Source organism: Hippocampus comes, unplaced genomic scaffold (assembly GCF_001891065.2).
Source record: "Hippocampus comes isolate QL1 unplaced genomic scaffold, H_comes_QL1_v1.1 scaffold25, whole genome shotgun sequence".
NCBI classification, from domain to species: Eukaryota; Metazoa; Chordata; class Actinopteri; order Syngnathiformes; family Syngnathidae; genus Hippocampus; species Hippocampus comes.
In genome coordinates, this window is record NW_017804844.1 from 295,621 (window position 1) to 310,787 (window position 15,167).

Consider the following 15,167-nt stretch of genomic DNA (forward strand, 5'->3'; position numbering starts at 1 on the left):
TCATTCAAAGAAATTTTGTGAGAGGACAACTTTGAGTGATAATTGACTGATGGAGTGATAGAGTGCCGTTCGACTTGGCACTCAAGTCAGAAGTTAATGTCGTTTTTGTTTTTTTGGAATGACAACAGAGTGCTCCATCATAACGTCATTGAAATGACACATTTCAAGATGTTGTGTGTCACAAGTGGGGAATGCGTTCGACTTGAATCTACCGGTCCAAACTTTATTTCAGCCAAAGTGAACAGAAGAGGCATGAACTGGAAACCACTATTTTCAAATCAAATTTGTGTCAAAATGGTTCAAAACCCGCGCCACTCACTTTTGGAAAACCTGGGCGGGTTGTCGTTGACGTCGCTGAGGGTGATGTTGACGACGGTGGTGCCGGCCAGCCCCCCCAGTTGCCCCCCCATGTCCTTGGCCTGGATTAGCACCTGGTACTGCTCCTTCACCTCTCTGTCCATATTGGGCAAGGCCGTCTTGATCACACCTGCGGCACAGCACAAGCACAAATGTCAGCGCCGGGCGGACTGGCATTTAAAGGAACAGAGTGGAACTATATAAAAGCCAGCCAAGTGCGCGTCCATGCCTGGCGCACATTTTTATTTCACCTGGGGAGGAGGAATAGAGGTCGCTTGACAAACTTGACATTCAAACGGCGCACTGTAGCCAAGACTTGCAGTGATTCACTTGAAGATCACACGGTGTCCGTGCTGCGCGTTTGTGGACAGATCAAATCTGACCAAGATTAAATATTCTCACATCAGGGCAACGTGCGCTTTGTCGACTGCAAGAGCTTCGTACTTGTTTTGTTTACAAGCCTAAAGGTATTAAATATTTTATTACAGATAAGGCATAGGTTTCACTTAAAATAATCATTCAAGAGGTGTACTGTTGGTGGTATAAAAACACTAGCATAAGATATCATGATGCTTTATGAGGGTAGCTGTTAAGTGTACTTGGCAGGTAAATGAATATATTAAAAAAATGCAGCTGCATTTACACTTGGGGCTGAATTCACTTCTGTTGGCAGCTTATTCCATTTGATCGCAGCATAATGGCTAAATGCTGCTTCACCATGTTTGCGTCAATTCTGGGCTTCACTCACTGACCCAAAGTCAGCAGATCTCAGAACCCCACTGGGTTTTATATTCCATTAGTATTTTATTCTGACGTGAATGGAAGAGTTTTAAATGAAGATTTTTTTTAAGGGGAGAAATGCTTAAAATACCCATCAAGTGAACATGAATGTCATCTACATTTGACACCCTACAACGCGTTGTTGCTAACGCCCCCCCCCCCAAAAAAAAAACAGATGCCTTCTTCATCCAACAATGTTCTCATGCCTTCGCATCCCAACATGTTCAAGCCAGCAAAATATATCCACTTAAAGCCTCTGGTGACTGAAATATATCCCACTGGGCTGCCGCGGGGCTTTCCACACTGCGCAGTGTGGAAGCTAGCTAGCTTAGCCAAGAGGTTTCTGGGGCTCCTCATGGTCAGTGGATGGGCGGCGGGCTCATCACCTCCTCTCGTGGGAATTTGAATAACAACACTGAGCACTTCTGTTTGCAACCAGGGAAGATTTTTGAGCTATGTGTGTGTGTGTGTGTGTGTGTGTGTGTGTGTGTGTGTGTGTGTGTGTGTGTGTGTGTGTGTGTGTAGAGTAGCAAGCTAGCTCACAGCACATCAGCTAACAAACCGATATGAATGACTTTAAAGCAAATGAAGTGAAGCTGCGAAATGTTGATTTACGTATGCTTGGTAATATTTGAGTTCAGTTTTACAAAGTCCACGTTTCAGAGAATGTGCGGCCCTGTGAGTTGGAAACTCAGAATTGAGATTTTTGTTTAATTCCGAGTATACCTGTGAAGATAATTTCACAATTTGTCTTTCTTCCCACCTGTTGATTGCCGACCAGCGTTTGCACGGATAGATGGACGCCCAGCCGGGAACATATTTATTCTCGCAGCATGATTTGCGTTTGTAGTTACCGCTGTTTTGCCATCCCGCCTCAGTGGGTGTCCTGCAGTGAGTGGCAACACCTTCCACCTGTGTCGTCGTCGTGATATGCATGAAGGTATTTTATGACACCGAGAGCTGTCCCGCTGCCGGCAAAAGTCTCTTTTAAAAGGGGACACATTATGGAAATGTGACTTTTTAATAGCTCGTACACAAATAGCGGTGTGTCTGGAGTACGTGCGTAAGCCATGAAGTGTGAAATTAAATAACAACATTAAATCTTTTATCAGCCTTTTTTCAGAAAATGTGTCTGCGAGTGAATTTTGCTGAGGAGTACTGGGGCTAATTTACATATCGGGCTCTATTTTTGTGCACCGCGTGGCGTAACTCAAAAAGAGGTGGGCGAGCCATTGTTTATATTTTCACAGTGAATTCAAAAGTGAATTTTCCACGTGCTCCTATTATTTGTTTTAGCAATGGCAAAATCTGTTTCAAATAATGGATTAAAAAAAAAAATCCAAACCTTTCCTGCCACCCAGCTGCCAATCCACAAGCTTTTACCGCCGTTCTGCTGCATTGACTGCAGCAGAATGTGAGCGTAAACAACGAAATAAATTACAGCATTAATGTTTCGGCGTAATTGCGTTTGGGCATCTTCAAACGTCAGTCGTAAACAATTGTTAGGCAGTCAGCAACAAAAGCGGAGAAGTGATGAGACGTTGAATGGTAGACATCTGGATGCTGCCGGGTCACTAATTTGTTGAATTGTGCCTCACATAAAAGGATGGGAACAATTAGGGAGGTTCGATACCACTTTGTTTCGGAGTTTTCGCTTTTTGAGTACTCACCGAGTAGTGATGTACTTTTGATGTTTCAAATTTAATTTAACACAATAACAAAAAAATAAAATAAAATTGTGAGCAAAGCCTTTTCTTTCTGCCGCACGTCACACAAGTCACATTTTTTTTTTCCCCCTTTAAGTATCGGCGGTTGGAATCGGCAGCCTTGACCAGACTCGATGACTGATTTCGGTAGTGGCCCATAAAACAATGCAGGTAACTGCTAAAAAAAAAATAAAATGCTACTTTAGCATAGCACAGCTTCATACAAGAAGTGAAGAATGAAAAAGGATTGATAATTGGTTCGCAGATGACAATTTAGGAAACACTGCGGACATGGCTAAGAACTGTTACCGGTTTTGGGGTCCACTGAGAAGTAGGGCTGTCCGTGCAGGATGCTGTACACCACTCTGGCGCTGTTCCCGTACGTCGGGTCGTCGGCGTCGGTGGCCGTCACCTGCGTCACGTAAGTCCCTGCGGCCACACACAAACAAAAACAGAAATAACACACACCTGATGTTATTCATTGCCCTCGACAAATTGGGAAAAGCCAAACTTTGACGCAAAGCATAAACACGCCGAACAGTTCTTTCTAGTCTCCCGGTTGGGCTGCATCCAGAGCGGCCCGTTGACGAAATAAAGAGGAGGACACCAAGGAAAATAAAGAGGCAGACTTGCCAACGCTGTTAGCATGGCAGCCGTCCAAGCGGCGTAATTACACGTTGGATCCACCTCGCCTAACGGCATTAGTCATTATTTGCCGTGGCTTTTCAATTAGAAATAAGCGTGTTTTTTAAATCGTTTTATCATAGTAAACATACGGAGGCCACGGAATGACTTGTGGCGTTGCGTCCTGGAAATTATAATGAAGTACGCGGGCGATGCCAAGCATTGCCGATATGGCGGCTGAGAAAGACTTTTGTATTGGGTGAATGGCAATGCAAAAGTGTTACTTTTTCCCCTGTGAATGGTTTGGGGGTTTTCGTTTTCCCCTTTAATGAGTTGATCAGAGTAGTTGGATTATGTTCATGATGATGCATTAAAAAAATAATCATTCAATCTCAATAAATGCATAACGGGAATAAATTAGGAAATTGAGTCGAGTAAATTTTGCAAATAGGAAATGTGAAATTGTTGATGGAGAGAGTATATGCATTTTTTTTTGCATGTACGCTTATTAAAAGTCAATGCAATGAAAATGTATTTTAATTCCAATTAATTACAGTATAATTAATTGGAATTGTGATTAATTAACTTAATTGGTATTGGTACAATACCAATTAAGTATAGTGGGCCGCTGATATGAAATTCGATCAAAACAAAGTGCATTTTGCCAACAGAAAATCAAATCAATCATGAGTAGAATGCCAATAAACATTTTAATTCAAAATGAACTGAAATAATGACATTTTAACATAAACAAAATCCCAAATCGTTTACTCTCAAAAGGTCATAAAAATAAATAAAATTCAATTCTTAAAAAAATTGATACTGGATTGCCAAATAAAAACATTTTTAATTTGAAACCAAGAAATATGATCCATATGTGCAAAAATGCATCAATGTATACCCTAAATATCGATTTCCTCATGTTCCTTTTGCTCAAAAGCTAATTTTCCTCGGCCAGATTCATTTTTCGGGGTTTGAGGTGTACGGACCACCATGCGGAATTTGTGGACTGAACACGATTTTTTTGTACTGATCTCATGATGCGGGTACTGATCAACCCCAAACCTGATCAATACTGTCCATGTACCCATGACAGGCGGGATGATACGCCCCATGCTAATCTGCCGCGAGCTGCATAGGAAACAAGCTTGAAACAAATGACATTCAAACACAAAAACACTGCAGATTAGCGGCTAACAAAGCCACCTTTTGAAGCATCTCATCGTGCCGAGACCCCCAACGCGAGCAGAGGACGTCCCAAGTCCTCGGCGGTTCCCCCGTGTTTGCACTTCCTAAAATAGAACGTGTCCGCCGCAGGCCACCAACAGTCCCGAGCAAGGTGAGACACCAAAAATTAAAAAAAAAACAAGCAACGTTATGCACTATAACAAGTCGGTAGTACGGTTCACTTCCAGCAACACGTAGTCTGATTTGAGATGAGATTAATACTTGGGTAACATGATTAAAAAAAAAAAAAAAAAGGGTGAGGCAACGCCTCGTAAGTGGCTTCCTCTCGTTTTAACTTCACCCGATGAGACAACAATTAAGCGTCGACGCGGCGGTCCACTTGGACATCCCGCCCCCGTTCCTGCCACAACTGACAGACGAGCCTAATAGCTCCGTGCACACTGCGGTGTTACCGCGGCAACTGCAGCCTGAAATAACTGCCGTGACTGACTCTTAACGTCAAAGTGACACACGGATTGCGCACAGTGGCTTTGTGTGTGTGTGTGTGTGTGTGTGTGTGTGTGTGTGTTTAATATATAGGTATGTGCTTCAGTTGATTGTCACATTGTAACGGCGCGTACCATTAGGAGAGTCGAGGCAGAAATTACGCTGTTGACAAATGGATGATGGTATTAAACGCCTTTCATTGGAGCTGTTATTGAGAACTTTTGCGGGATCATCGATGCAGACAAAAACACGAAAATATGGGACAATTTGATGCGGGACCCTGATAGCGAGCATCTTCTCAGTTCGGCATTTGCGAATTTGATCCGCGGGTTATTCGAGTGATCTTACGTTCGTGAGGCCTGGCTAAGCCTGTAATTGTGGGCGGGGCATAGCATCAAATTTCGACGGTAACTTTTTAGAAAACTCGGAAGTCTTGAGAAAATCACCTGTTGACAAAAAAACAAAACTAAAACAAACAACAATAAAAAAACGGACGGAGGCACAAACAAAGTCTCGACAAGTCTGGAATTTAAAAAAAAGTTTTGTTTTGAAGTATTCATGTTGGGCTAACTCCAGCGCGTCGACAATTGTGATCGGAAACAGGTTGCGAGACAGATTAGCAACACCATTTTTTTTTTTTGGTATATTTACGTGCGATCATATGCTTGAACTGTTGTCAATAAATGACATTTTAATAATGAATGTCCTACAGAGAGGCAATCATTTCATAACTCATTACAATTTATTGCCATCTCTAACCGAGCGTGCGCCGATATTTTAAAATGCGTCATGTCAATAAATCAATTATATTATTAAATCTTAGCGATAACAGGAAGGCTAAATCCACCAGACGTGTTGGCGGGATAATCAGTTTCGGCTAATTAGCCGCCTGTCAATCATCTCATTATCGGTGGCTGCGTTGTCGCGGCAACACAAGCGTCGACTCAAACGGTACCTTGCGGTAAACACTTGCGGCGTGCGTTCTTCCCTCTTCATTTATTTCTTTTTGTTAGTTTGTTTGTTCCCGCTCCGAGGGCGTCATTGGCATTCTGACGGAGAGGAACTCTTCTTCCGGCGATTTACCTTGATCTGCTCTCACGGGGGATTGGATGTGAATGGCGGCCCCTCTCTCTACCTCAAATGTCACAAGTCCGCAGGGCGAGTGAAGCGCCGGCTTTGCACGCCGGTTGTAGCTCACCGACGAATCCCCGAGCCAACTTCGTTGACTCGTCATCGTCACCTTTGCGTTGATCTGATTTAGCGGAGAGGACGCGGGGCCATGTCCGGGCGATGAGTCATACACAGTGCTAATGCCTTTGAGTAAAGCGCCTAAAGCGGGTTTGGAACCCCGGACCCTGTCTTCAAATACTACTTTGGAACCCTCACCCTAATTTGAGAGCTGAATTTAACCGGGAAAGCCAACTGTGAAACCATAAACCCTGACAGGAAACCCGAATGAGAATCCCGCCAACCCAAACTGGAGGCCTTCATCTAAAACCTGAAACCAGTCTTCATATCTAACTTTGAAATTCAAAATCAGCCTAATTTGAAGCCCACTCTGAAACCCTAACCTTGAATTGAAAACCCCGAATTTAAACCCCAACCCTTGTATGAAACCCTCCAACCTACCGATAATCCTCCCGTATTTTCACGACCATAAGGCGCACTTTAAAAGTCTTGAAATTTCTGCAAAATGGACAGGGCGCCTCATCATGTGGGTCGCCTTGTGTGCAAGTTCCAAAACGTGGTGAATGCCTTTGTGTGACGCGCCTGACGTGTCTGCTCGCACTGTTGTCCGAGCTTTCGCAAAAGCCGGGCATCATTTCTGAGTAGCCGCACGGCTACGTGACCGACTCTCACAATGACGCCAGGGAACTTGAACATTTCAGATACAGAAGATGAGGACCTCGATGGATTTGAGGATGAAGATCGATCAAACAAATAACATGAATACATAGTTAAAAACCGTACTTCAATAAAATACAACTGAAATCAGTTTTTCTCCCGCTGCCTTAAAAAAAAAATGCTAGCGTGGAAGAATGCTACTGTATTTTTTTAAGCTAGTGTACGTTTTAGCATCAAAACAGAAACAGCATCGGTAACTGACACTACGGCTTTTAAATACGGTGCGCCGTATGGTCATGGAAAATACGGTAACTGGAAACCGGAACGCAATCTTGAAAAACACTCGCATAATTTCAAATTCGAACTTGAAACGCTAAACATGTCGGCCAAATCTTCCCAATGAAACTCTAATCCAGCCTTGAAACCCAAACCAGAGCTTGGAACCTGAAATCAAAATCCTCACACCGACCCTGGTATGAAACACAACCCCGAAACCTGCTTCAAGTCGGTTTTTCGGACCGTCTCCGTTCTAAATGTCTTTACCGTCTTGTTATCGCTTTAGGGAACTCCAGCGACACCATAAATCTACTCGACTTTTCTGCTGACTCTGCAGAAGTGTCATGTTTAGCATGCATTGACTTTGTCGGCGCGATCGCTGTCGATGATTTCGGCGGGTCCCGGGGCAGCAGAAAGGAGTCGGGACAGCTCTGGATCGGTATGGACTGACTCAGCAGAAGACAACAAGTAGAAACTGGACTTCTCAAGGCCATTTGGAATCTTCCCGAGGTTACGTTGACTGATGTCGCTGTGTTTTCATTCGAAACAAGAAAATGACCTGAATTATTTATTCCGACTCGCCTCCCTCTTGTCCTGAACCCCGGAGGGCTTTGGTGACCTTGAAGACGATTTCACTTCTACAATTACAAACGTGCCTCCACATCCGCCGTGAAGGTGAACGCCGGCTTTGCTTGGGAGAAAAAAAAAAAAAAAAACTGACGCGGAGAAATTGGGACTCACTAAACTCTGAACGACGAGAGCTAGCTGCGGGAGAAACGAATCTGCGGGTTCATTGTTGAAAGCCCTCAACAAATACACGACATTTAGAGCTCATCAACTTGGGGGCAGTTGCGCTGATGGCGAACTAATTATGCACATTTGTCATTCGCTACTCTCCAGTCTGGACTTTTTCCTCGTTGCGTTATTTTATCTCCTTCGTCGACAATGTTTGTGTCAAGTCTGCATCGGGTGTTTTTTGTTTTTTTTTGTAACCTGGTGAACATGACACATTCTAATCCTTTGTGAAAGCTACAACTTGAAATATATGAGACGACATCGAAAATCCTGCTGCGGCGGCCATTTTGACGATTGTCTTGCTTCCGGCACATTTTCATCACATCGCTGCCCAGCCAGTGCTTTCATTTGTAGCTTTCAACAGAATTTTTTTTTTTTTTTGACAGGACAGGGATTCACCTACTGTTGATTCGTAGTTACACCTCATTGCCGCTGAAAATTAAAAGTGGCGTTCCCCAGGGCTCCGTTTGCCTTTACTCCCTGTTGCTTGGATAATGAAGGCCAATGGAATATCATCATTCATTCCTGTGACACATCGACCTAGATATTACACAAGAAGCGCTTTGAATGCCAGGGAGATATAATTTCAGTTCAGAGCTAAGAAGATGGCCATAAAATCTAAAAAAATGCCCATCTCAAATCTGGCTGTGTCCCTCAGATGTTCATGTTGCTACTCAATTTTCTAACGTGGCCTCATGCGCAATCAATGACCCAAAAGTATGTTTCATAAAATCCTGATACCGACTCTACTTGGCTGTTGAAGACATTTCACCTTTGACCAAAAAAAGTTGATGAAGATATCTAAATCTTAAGTATGGTGTTCCACTGTTTATGTTTCGGTTGGGAGTAGCCCCATCCGCGAGGTCACTATGTTTTTCTTTGTGATTGCCAGTTCGGGCCAGTAATATTTTCTGGGTAATGAACCGACCAAACATTTCACTTGTGAGTGGCCATTTTGCCCACAAAAAAAAAAAAAATAATAAAAAAAATAAAAAAATTGGATCGACAGTGAAACGTTTTCAACAACCAAGAACAGTCTAGCTCCAAGTGTTCCGACTTTTGCCGAGCTCTGTACCGCCTAATTTGGCCAGTTCGACTTCAAGACACGCCCTCTCTGCCAATTCAACGCAAACATATCAAGATAAACGAAAGAAGCCCTCAAAAAGAGTGTGGTCTGGTCGCGTTTGCCGCCTTACCCACGGGTGACATCTCAGGAACGGTGGCCCGGTACGGCCCTTCCAAGAACTTTGGCTCGTTGTCGTTGATGTCTTGCACCTTGATGACAAACTCAGACTCGGGCTCCAGGGGTCTGTTGCTGTTGAGGTCGACGGCCTGGGCACGTAGCGTGTAGTAAGGCTTTTCCTCGCGGTCCAGACTCCGTAAGGCGTGAATGTCCCCCGTGGTTTGGTCAATGGTAAAAATGGAGCCGGCCCCTTCGCCCGACAGCGTGTACTTGACTGCGCTGTCGCCCTGATCCAGGTCTGTGTGCAGCTGCAAGACAAAAAATAAATAAATAAAAATAAGAGGACAGGTTGAGCGCTAACACTGACACGCGACTCAAACTCAAAGCTCTGCAGACGCTGTCGAAAAGGGAGGAAAAAAAAGAGCAAATGATTGCGCTGTCAGAATTTCCCATTGACTAATGAGGATAAATCTCTCATCAATGATACAAACTCGCTGCGGAGATTAAGACCTGAATTCCATTCGTGTGCGACACGGACGCTCAACAACAAGGGACGACTTCACAGCTAACGGACCGAGGTGACCGATGAGCTGCCGTCTTTCTTGTACTTTCTTTCTCATGGTTTTTGTCGCGCCAAGCAACAAACTTCAGATCCAAGTCATCAAAGCGAAAGTTCGTTCAGGAGTCAATGTCCTCTTGTGAGCTTTTGATGTCTTAATCGTTGACCTTTCTCAATATTCAAGCTCAGCTAGTGAGTGACGAACACAATTGGTTGTTCACCGGGCTAGCATGGGCGTGGTCACGATTCCTAACGATAATATCCATCCATCCATCCAAACGCGGTTGAGATTTTGAATGACCGACATCTATGGGACTTAAAACAGCGAGCGATATTGATGAGGCTAAGAACGAAGAGAAACTAACATGCTAACAGGGATTTGGAGAATTAGCCGGGTGGGGAACAGACGGCACGAGTGGACTTAACTGACCACGCAGGTCCGCCGCACACTTTACGAACTATTTGGCGCCAACGACACAATGATCTCATGTGATTTGGAAGAGCATGAAAGCTAAGCTATACCTTGATGAATTACAAAATGCCAGCAGATAAATAAAAAAAGGCTAACGATGTTAGCGTGGTCTCGTCTTGTGATGTTTGTGCCTTTGTACGATGCAAAAAAAAAAAAAAAAAAAAAAAAAAGGCAATTATCTGACAGATGCGTCTTTTCTGTTGCCTCAAATCAAAGTTTGCCGTCTCCTGTGGGCATTCTTTGGCTGCCAGACGATGAGTTTAAGAGCGTCTTTGCTCTCGGGTGTTCTCCTGAAACGTGCACGCTCAGGTTTGTAAGTTTTTTAATAAAACACGGTGCTGGTTGCAGGGTGCTGAACAGATTGGAGAAGCATACCCGCAGGGGGAAGAACTTACAAATTTGCCAAGCTGTTTTTGCTTCATTTACCACCCACACTTACTGTTTGGTGGGTTTTTTTTTTCTTCATGTGGACTTGACTGCCACAGATGCTAATAGGTACATGAAAGCGCTTTGCTGGGGACTTTGCTCGCGGCGCGTTGCAAATCCTACAGACGGACTGTTGCAAGCGCCGGCGCGCTAATCGTCCTGCGAGTGAGTTTACAATCAAACCAAGAAAAGTGCAACATCTGCGGAGTCTTACGCAATTGGGCGGGAGAGGGCTGCAATGGAAAGGCTTGTAAAAAAAAAGTCAACGTGAATGTCACACACGGGCGGCGACGATTCTGTGGGCCACACACACACACACACACACACACACACACACACACACACACACACACACACACACACACACACACACTTCTGTTGATTTATCATCTCATCTGTACAAATTGTAGCCAAAACCAAATCAATTTTTTTTTGTTCCCTGCATAGTGAAGAGGGGAAAAAAAATCTATATTTTTTTGACTCTTCAATCATGTCTCCTCTGTGTGCCAAAGTATTCCTCATTTGAAACACTTGATTTTCCTTTTCCTTAAATTAATGACATCCCCCTCTCATTCATTAAAAGCCATTGCCATTTTGTGTAAAAATTAATGAGGTGACAGGCTTGTTTCTTTTTGTATTTTCCCATTTGCATTTCTGATTCAGCGATAAGAACAAATTTGCAGGTAGTGTGGCGCACAAAAAAAAAAAAAAAGGTTTCATTTGTCCAAACTCAATTTCAAAAATTATTTCATCACAATTTTGGAAAATGTTTGCCTGATTAAACATTCAGCTTGTATAGCTCCTCTTGATGTTACTTGCCCTTCCCGCTATTCTACAGGGCCAATAGGCTTTGTTACCATGACGACGGGGACGGTGGCAAAGGGACAATGTCACGAGATGACAACCTGGAGTCTGACGGGAAAGGTGTGAAGAACAATTTTCCTTGGTGGAGGCAGCACTTCAAAAACGCAACCGTCAAAAACACAGTCAATTACCGATCTGCATATGTGGCGCATGCAACGGACACGTTGGCAAACACAAATCGACACATCGCTGAATGTTTTCTAATGCTAATCCATTCTAATAATGCAACTCTGTTTACGTTTTCAATCCGTCATTTAATTCACAAAAGTCAGAATGGCTTACTCACAAACGCATTTCCATAAATAGTGAGAGACAGAGATTGGCACAGTTGTTTTAAGCAACTGGGCATTTTCCGCATTATGCGTCCCCTATATATTTTTTTTCTCCCATTAATTGCAGCCATATAATGCTCACAGTAGTCCAGGAATATGAATATGAAGCATGATATCCATATTGATCGAGTTCCCGGCCATGGGAGATAGTTGTGCCTCATTCTCCAGTTAAGATGTGCACCAAGCGGCACTTCTCATCTGCTATGCACAAAGGTTGCATATTGATTCATTTGACTGATTTTGGTGCAGAATGTAGGCAGCTTGTGTTAATAAAAAAAAAAAAATGGCGTAATTGGATTTCTGCAGCCGGGATTATACGCTGCACCTCGAAGGAGCACGTATGGGAAGCCTGGGAATGGGCCCATGAAGCCTGACCAATCAGGTTTGCTTCCACATGAGGTCTGAAAGGCCCTGCTTATTAACTCTTTTCCGTCAAGGGGGCGCTGTGCAATCGAAGGCTTTTCATGACAGCAACGTCATGTTCATCTTGAGCAATGTGATCGAGAAAAACACTGCTCCAGCAAGTTTTCAATCAATTTAAATTTCAGAGTAAAGTTGTAAGACATGTCTGAAACGTTACTGAAATGTTTGTTGGGTTCATAGTTTTGGGTTTAAACAAGAGAGCGTGTACAATTTGCTGATTAATTTTTTTTTTTCTATTCACATTGGGCCCTTGGTTGCTAACCCTTAGTGACTAGCAAGGGTTCACCGTTTGTTACGGTATCTATGCTAATAACCTTGTCATACGCTGCAAAACAACATGCAAGTTCACGCCGCAGATCCAATTAACGCCCGCGAAATAATCGATGGGAGATAGACACCCGACGCGCTTGTTTGTTTACCTCCCGACGCTAGCTAGCTGCGGCGTGAGCGACCGATGCGCTAGCGCGGAAGTACAGTTAGGCGGCGGGAAAGCTCAGCTATCAGAAACGGCGCGGCGAGGTTATTATAGCAGATCGATATCAGCGCGCGGGCCATTTCTCGGCGGATGACACCTCGCTATCTGTAGCCGCGTCACGCCTGCGCCGCCAGGCTTCGAGCGACTCTCTGCAGCGCGTGGACTGAAACGAGGCCTTGTATGAAAAGCGTACATGCTATCTGAGTGTTGCGTGCGTGCGTGCGTGTGTGTGTGTGTGTGTGTGTGTGTGTGTGTGTGTGTGTGTGTGTGTGAAAGCGAGGCCACAAAATAGATATGACACGTAACGGGCTGTGTTAGCTCAGTGCCAAGCAAAGATGGAGAATTGAGTCACTGTTTTGATGACCTGTGACTTGAACAAAACTAAAAAACTTGAGACTCGACTTGGACTTGGGAGCGTGTGACTCGGGACGTGACTTGAGTCATGATGAGCGTTCTCATGATATACTTTTTTTTCAGATTTTTTTTCAGGGCGGGTAGACCGTCGCTGTCTGCATTAGCTTCGTCCAACGGCAGCTATTTATACGAGATTGTGTGTTTGTTGACAAAATGGCCACATAGGTCAAGCATCCCAATGGTGCCTGTCGCCCTATCACGCCCGCCACATGCGACATTAGCAACCGTGATTGATCGGGTCGATGCCTTTTCTCATATCACACTTGATTAAGCAACGGGGGGCCTTCCCCCCCGACGTGGAACTTAAATGTCAACGTACGGACAAGACAGACACATGTAAGTGAGACTAACGGCGATGCTGGAGTCTGTCCTGACAGGTGAGTAGATGATTTGGGGGTTGTTTGACTGGACTGGTATCCAGTCAAAAAAACAGCCAATAAGAGTTCTGTCAGCGTAAAGGTGACTTGTCCATATGTTGTTGGCTGTCTGCATAATTCCCGCGGTCCTCCCACAGATCCATCTTATTTAAGGATCATCAAACGGCTGATAAGTGGTGTCAGCGCATTAGCCACGCCGCTAGCCGGATGCCATTTCACAGATAAACGAGATGATCGTCAGGCTCGTCATGTCCTCAGCAGGCTGGAGGTCAGCGACAAGCGCTCTGGGCAACAGTCTCCTCGCCTTGTTTTTGGATTAATTCTTACGGTCTGTCTTATTTAAGGCCTTTAAGAAATGCAGCTTTTTGCCATCCGGTCACCGTAAACACGTTTTGGTCCGACGGGACACCTCATCTCCCGGAGCGTTTTACTGCAGAATCCCAAAGCGCTTCGACTAAACCGCATTTAATGGGCCGTGGAGGTAAAAGGTGCTCCGCTTCCTCTCTCATGACTCCTTATTGGAAGTGTAGATTCCATATAAATCTCAGCGGAGGCGGGAAGCGGGACGGGGAAGTGCCGTCAATAAAAGCCAGGGGGGTGGGGATGGTCATTCCGGGGAGCAAACAAGTCTGAAGGAGATGCAGCGCCGGCCTTTTGTCAAAGTGCTTTACAGACTTTTATTTAAATGAGCGACCTTTCGTCTTCTGGTGTCAGAAGCGTTGGCGCATCACCAGGTCAACACACTGTGGTGGACACTTTTTGGACATTTCCAAGGGCGGCCGCATTTCATGAAGTTGCAAGTTTGGTCCTGCTGGCTGTCAACCTAGCATGGTGCTAAGCGGCTATTAGTTTTGGAACGAAAAACGATGTTTGAAAGGGTGATGATTCACATAAAATCAAACCAGGGTCTAGTCTACATTTTGGAATTGGATTTTCTGATTTATTTTTCTGAATTACAGAAACAGTAGTTTGATCGTACTGACTTATCAACCCTGCCCGATGCTAACTGGCTATTAGCTTAGATTTCCAGTTGATACAATTCTCTTCAAGGTTCAGACTGGGCGACATCTTAAGACCTCAAATTGTGACGTTCCTTTGCTCTTTTACTTTCCCTTACCGAGGGTGCTTTTACCCCAAATCTGTCTCAATTAGTCTTATATAAACCCATCTCTGCCTCTCTTTTTGAAAGTCTCCTTCCTGCCGTGCACAGCTGTTACTCCAGATGTTCTTGGCGACTTTATCCCCAAAAGGTCATGTCCACAAGTTCGATGCCACCATCAGAATCTGACATCCACAGCAAAAGCCATCTTGGTATGGCTTCAAGTTTCCTTCAACGGTTCAGGTTACTCCTTTCAATATTCCAACGACTTCTCCGAATTAATCAGAACGTAATTAACCCTGAATTAATCTAATTAATTTGACGATCCAAACTGACGCGACTCTCCTTCCGATCAATCAGAACCAAATGCGAGCGACTTAATGGCGGCGCTCGCTCAGCCCAAGCGGTCGGAACGCTGACGCCTGACGTTTGCTCGCACATCATCGGCGTTCCGCGTGAGCTAATTGGCAGATTAACCCCCCTGAC

At 44.4% G+C, this 15,167-nt stretch overlaps 1 protein-coding gene across 1 annotated transcript in view; it reads right to left on the minus strand.

The window, feature by feature from the left end:
* LOC109519006 (cadherin-12-like) overlaps positions 1-15,167 on the minus strand; it is a 133,263-nt gene that overhangs the window by 33,613 nt on the left and 84,483 nt on the right. Inside the window, exons 5-7 of the mRNA XM_019875232.1 lie at positions 9,254-9,548; positions 3,153-3,272; positions 320-487 (exon numbers count right to left, since the gene is read on the minus strand). Coding sequence (XP_019730791.1) covers positions 320-487; positions 3,153-3,272; positions 9,254-9,548 — 583 coding nt within the window. The remainder of the gene's footprint in view (positions 1-319; positions 488-3,152; positions 3,273-9,253; positions 9,549-15,167) is intronic.